This window comes from Quercus lobata, chromosome 5 (genome assembly GCF_001633185.2).
Source record: "Quercus lobata isolate SW786 chromosome 5, ValleyOak3.0 Primary Assembly, whole genome shotgun sequence".
Lineage (NCBI taxonomy): Eukaryota > Viridiplantae > Streptophyta > Magnoliopsida > Fagales > Fagaceae > Quercus > Quercus lobata.
In genome coordinates, this window is record NC_044908.1 from 2143608 (window position 1) to 2148768 (window position 5161).

General features: G+C 46.2%; 1 protein-coding gene across 1 annotated transcript; it reads left to right on the forward strand.

Moving 5' to 3' along the window:
* The first annotated feature begins 1825 nt into the window (after positions 1-1825).
* LOC115989142 lies at positions 1826-2965 on the forward strand. The gene is made up of 2 exons (XM_031112804.1): positions 1826-2012; positions 2112-2965. The coding sequence occupies exons 1-2, from the start codon at positions 1826-1828 to the stop codon at positions 2963-2965; spliced, it is 1041 nt and encodes a 346-aa protein (XP_030968664.1).
* The last annotated feature ends 2196 nt before the right edge of the window (positions 2966-5161 follow it).

Genomic DNA, 5161 nt, shown 5'->3' on the forward strand with positions numbered 1-5161 from the left:
TTATGTAGCGAATTTATGAATTAATTACCAAATAAATTAAGATAATAATAATAATAATAATTCCACAATTTTAAAAAAATAATAATAATAAAACAGTCTTCTTTTTTTAATACCTTGTAGTATAGCTAATTTCCTCTCAAGTGAAGTAGCCGAGGATGACTACAAATTAATTTCTTAACATCATTTTCAATTTCGTTTGAACGTTTGTCTAACAGGGACATTTACGCGTAAGGAATCATGGAAGATGGCCAATGCACCAAGCCATTAAAAGACGGATGAGTGACATAGGTTTTATATATTTGTGCCAAATCTTTAATTAGATTTCATTATCATGTCTTGCTCGTAAACGCACCTAGTCCGCAGTATATGCCTTTTTTTTTTAGAATACTAAAAATTTTTAACACACACATGAGGAGAGAGAAGAAGGTCTTAAAAAAAAACTTACAATGGTATATGCCTTGGTCTGTAGTTATTAACAAGGGAAAAAAGAAATATTATTTTGTGATAGGCTCGATTAAATCATAATCGTCCATACATTCACGACTAGTGGCGGACGACCTAACCAAGATCGTCCGGGAATAAATGGTCGTCGCTCAAGGACGAGCAAACCCACTTCCACCCCTCGAGGAACCGTTACAAAACATTGATCAACCTTCAGACCGTTGGGAGGGGCAGCTCATCATTAACACCCCGCAGGGGCGTTACCAGGCAAGAATAAAGTCTCCATCAAGACTCCACCAACTAGAAGAAACCACCTGTGAGTGCACGTATATAAATACATAACCCCAAAAGGGGTGGAGGTAAGGCAAAAACTCTAGCACATTATTCTCACAGCTCTCTTTTGTCAATCTTTCTAACTTTGGCATCGGAGACCTTTTTGCAGGCACCACGCCGGCGAACTACACCCGTTCTTCCATTCACTCGTTACTGAGGATTGGGTTGGTCGTGGACGACATCCATCTGGACGATCAAAATTGGCTGACGATCTGAGCATCATCAGTTTGGCGCCGTCTATGGGGAGATGATTCAACACGTGATCTGTCCCCGGTCCAAATGGAATCCAATACAAACCCAGATCCCGCTGCATTGGCCCTACAAATCTAGTTTCTATTAGCAACTGTGGAAGAACTCACCAGACAGAACCAAGAGATGAAGCAACGGTTGCTACAGGAAAGTAATCGTGTAGACAGGGGGCGACGACGAAGACAGCAACAGAAGGCGAACCAGCACTTCGGAAGAAGCAAGCTCGGATCTCTTAAGAGAGATGAGGAAAGAGATGGACGAACTGAGGAACGCCATCAAAGGAAAAACGGACCAAAGCTTGGAGAAGATCGTCCGGAAGATGGATTCACCTTTTACCATGGCCGTCCAGGAGTGCCCAGTACCCTCCAAATTCCGTCTACCCCAGCTAGAACCTTTCGACGGGCTGAAAGATCCCTTGGATCACCTGAATACCTTCAGGACGACCCTAGGCCTTCAATAGCCACCTGATGAGATTTTATGTCGCTCCTTTCCTACAACCCTCAAAGGAGCAGCCAGGGAGTGGTTCAACAAGTTGCCAACATCGTCCATTGATAACTTCGAGCAATTAAGTAGTTCCTTTGTTCGTCATTTTGTAGGCGGGCAGTGTCCAAAAAGGACTGCCGACCATCTGCTTACCATCAAACAAGGAAAGAAGGAACCATTGAAGTCTTATTTGACACGATTCACCCGAGGAATTCTGGAAATAGACGAGGCAGATGACAAGGTGCATCTCACGACCTTCAAAGCGGGGTTGAAGCCCAGAGATTTTGTGGCATCTTTGGCAAAGAACCCCCCTAAGACAATGGCCAAGGCATTGCTGAAAGCTCAGAAGTACATGAACGTGGAAGAAGCCCTAGCAGCCATTGACGGAGCAGAGAAGAGCAAGGAAAAGAAGAAGGAAAAGGAGGACAATCGACGAGGGCTAAAAAGGGATTGGGCTGACCGACGGAATGACGACGGAAATAGGAGGAGGGAGGACAAGAACCCTCGTCCATCGAAATTCACACAGCTGATGATGCCCGTTGACTAGATTCTAATAGAGATAAGGGACGAACCATCTCTCAAGTTGCTAAGACCACTCCATTCAGCACCTGGTTTGCGTGACAAGAGGAAATACTGCCGCCTCCACAAAGATCATGGGCATTACACGGAGGATTGCAGGGACCTCAAAGAGCAGATTGAAGAGCTCATCCGTAATGGGAAGCTACAACAGTATATAAAAAGGGGAGATTCCGGCAGGTATGGACAGAAAAGCCAGCAAGTTAATGCAAGGAGAGATGAAGACCGCCCCCAACCTCGTCCACAAAGCGCGCTAGGGGAGATAAAAACCATCGCCGGAGGACCAACCACTGGGGGATCATTCAAATCCCTCAGGAAATCATACCAAAAGCAGGTAAACAGCGTCCACAGTATACCTCCGTTGAAGCAAAGACGCACCAATGGAGACTTGTACTTCTCTAAGGAGGATGCCAGAAGTGTAAAGCAACCTCATGATGACCCACTCGTCATTATGATCATGATCGAGGGGTTCAACACGCGAAGAGTCCTGGTCGACAGTGGAAGCTCAGCCGACATAATCTATCTTCCTGCCTTCCAGCAACTAAAACTAGACCCAAAAAGGCTCCGTCCTTTTGAGTCTCCCCTTGTCAATTTCAGCGGAGACAAGGTATACCCTAGAGGAATAGTAACATTGACAGTGACGGCCGGATCATACCCCCTCCAGGTAACCAACCAGCACAATTTCCTGATAGTGGACTCACCCTCGTCCTACAATGTGATCATAGGAAGACCAATGCTCAATCGCTGGAAGGCTGCTATTTCCACCTACTGCTTAAAGGTGAAGTTCCCAGTAGAACAGGGTGTCGGAGAAATTAAAAGAGACCAGGTATTGGCAAGAGAATGCTATCAGGCCTTCCTGGCCTCAAAAGAGAACCATACGTAGACGATTGAAGAGAAATCGCCAGAGATTGTGGAGAAGCTTGAAACGGTAGAGCTGGCTGAAGGGAGTCTGCCAAAGACGACCCAAATAGGGATGAACTTGAGTCCCAGGACGAAGGAAGAGATCGTCAGCTTCCTGAAAAGCAACCTCGATATATTCGCATGGAGCCACGAAGATATGCTGGGAATCCCAGCAAGCCTCATCCAGCATCACCTGAATGTTGACCCGGGAAAGAAACCCGTCCAGCAAAAAAGAAGACTCTTTGCCCCCAAGCGAAACAAGGCAATGATGGACGAGGTAAATAAGTTACTTGCAGCCAAATTTATCTGAGAAGTCCACTACCCAGAGTGGTTGGTCAACGTAGTCATGGTCAAAAAAGCAAATGGGAAGTGGAGAATGTGTGTCGACTTTATAGACCTAAATCAAGCCTGCCCAAAAGACAGCTTCTCACTACCCAAAATCGACCAGCTAGTGGACTCCACAGCAGGGCACAAACTTCTCACGTTTATGGACGCGTTCTCAGGATATAACCAGACACAAATGGCTGAAGAAGACCAAGAGAAGACTGCTTTTATCACCAGCCAGGGACTTTACTGTTACCAGGTCATGCCTTTTGGGCTAAAGAATGCAAGTGCCACCTATCAAAGGTTGGTGAACCAAATGTTCGAGAAGCAAATCGGGAGAAATGTGGAGGTTTACGTTGATGATATGCTCGTCAAGAGCAAGGAGGAAGAAGATCATCTGGACAATCTTAGGGAGACGTTCAATACGCTCAGGCAGTACAGCATGAAGCTTAACCCATCCAAGTGTGCTTTTAGGGTTTCCTCGGGAAAATTCCTCGGGTTTATGGTTTCGCAGAGAGGGATTGAAGCAAACCTCGAGAAGGTCAAAGCCATCCTTGAAATGTCCTCACCCAGAACAATCAAAGAAGTGCAATCCCTTACGGGAAGAATAGCGGCCCTCAACAGATTCGTCTCGAAGGCTACAGACAAATGCCTTCCATTCTTCAAGACTTTGAAGAAGGTGTTTTCCTGGACGGAGGAATGCGAAACAGCGTTCCAAGAGCTGAAGCGCTATCTTAGCAACCCTTCGCTCTTAAGCTCGTCGAAAGAGGGTGAAGACTTATTCCTGTACTTAGCTGTGTCTGTTATGGTCGTCAGCGCGGCGTTGACCAGAGAAGAAGACGGGTTGCAACTTCCTGTGTATTATGTCAGCCAGGCTTTTCAGGGTGCCGAGGCACGGTATCCTTGCGTAGAGAAGATCACCTTCGCCCTGATTGTGGCTTTGAGAAAACTTTGTCCATACTTTCAAGCCAATCCCATCATTGTGATGACGGACCAACCCATCAGAAAAGCAATGAACAAACCCGAAGCGGTAGGACGAATGGTATAATGGGCAATCGAGCTCAGCCAGTTCGACATAAAATACCGTCCAAGGACAGCAATAAAAGCACAGGCATTGGCTGATTTCATAGCAAAATTCACCACCCCCGGGAGCATAGAGAGTCTCTGGATGATAAACACTGATGGATCGTCCACCCAGAAAGGAGGCGGAGTAGGCATCGTCATCACTTCCCTTGAAAAAAGTGTTCTCAAGTATGGGGTCCAGCTCAAATTCCCTGTAACCAATAATGAAGCGGACGGGATTGAGAATAGCTTGGGCACTCGGAGGTGAGAATGTCGTGCTCAAGTAAGAGGGGAGTACGAAGCAAAGGAAGCAAGGATGCAGAAGTATCTCAAATTGACGAACCAGCTGGTAAGCGCCTTTAATTACATAGAGTTCATCCAGATCCCTAGGGATCAGAACACTAAAGCTGACGAGGTTGCATAAAGTGCCTCAGCGGACAACCAAAATAAATGTTTCGATTGGAAGATGGAAGAACAAAACTCTCCTAGCATCCAGGGACTTCAAACTCTCTCGGTGCATACCGGCAGTGGATGGACAAGCCCAATTTTGTCATTCCTTCGAGAATGACGACTACCATCAGATCCAGAAGAGGCTAAAAAGGTCCAGAAACGAGCAACCAGATTTACGGTACTTAATGACGAACTCTACAAAAGGGGTTACTCCCAACCGTATTTGAGATGTGTAGAAGGGGAGGAGGCCAAATACATCCTGGAGGAAGTGCATGGAGGAATCTGTGGAGACCACATGGGGCCAAAGTCCTTCGTCAGGAAGATCATGAGAACAGGCTACTTT

What these genes read in the sequence shown, in the direction of transcription:
- LOC115989142 (XM_031112804.1), top strand. Translation starts at nt 1,826, where the DNA reads ATGGCCAAGGCATTGCTGAAAGCTCAGAAGTACATGAACGTGGAAGAA. An exon ending in GAGGGAGGACAAGAACCCTC is followed by an intron (nt 2,013 to 2,111) that starts GTCCATCGAAAT and finishes CACTCCATTCAG; the next exon opens with CACCTGGTTTGCGTGACAAG.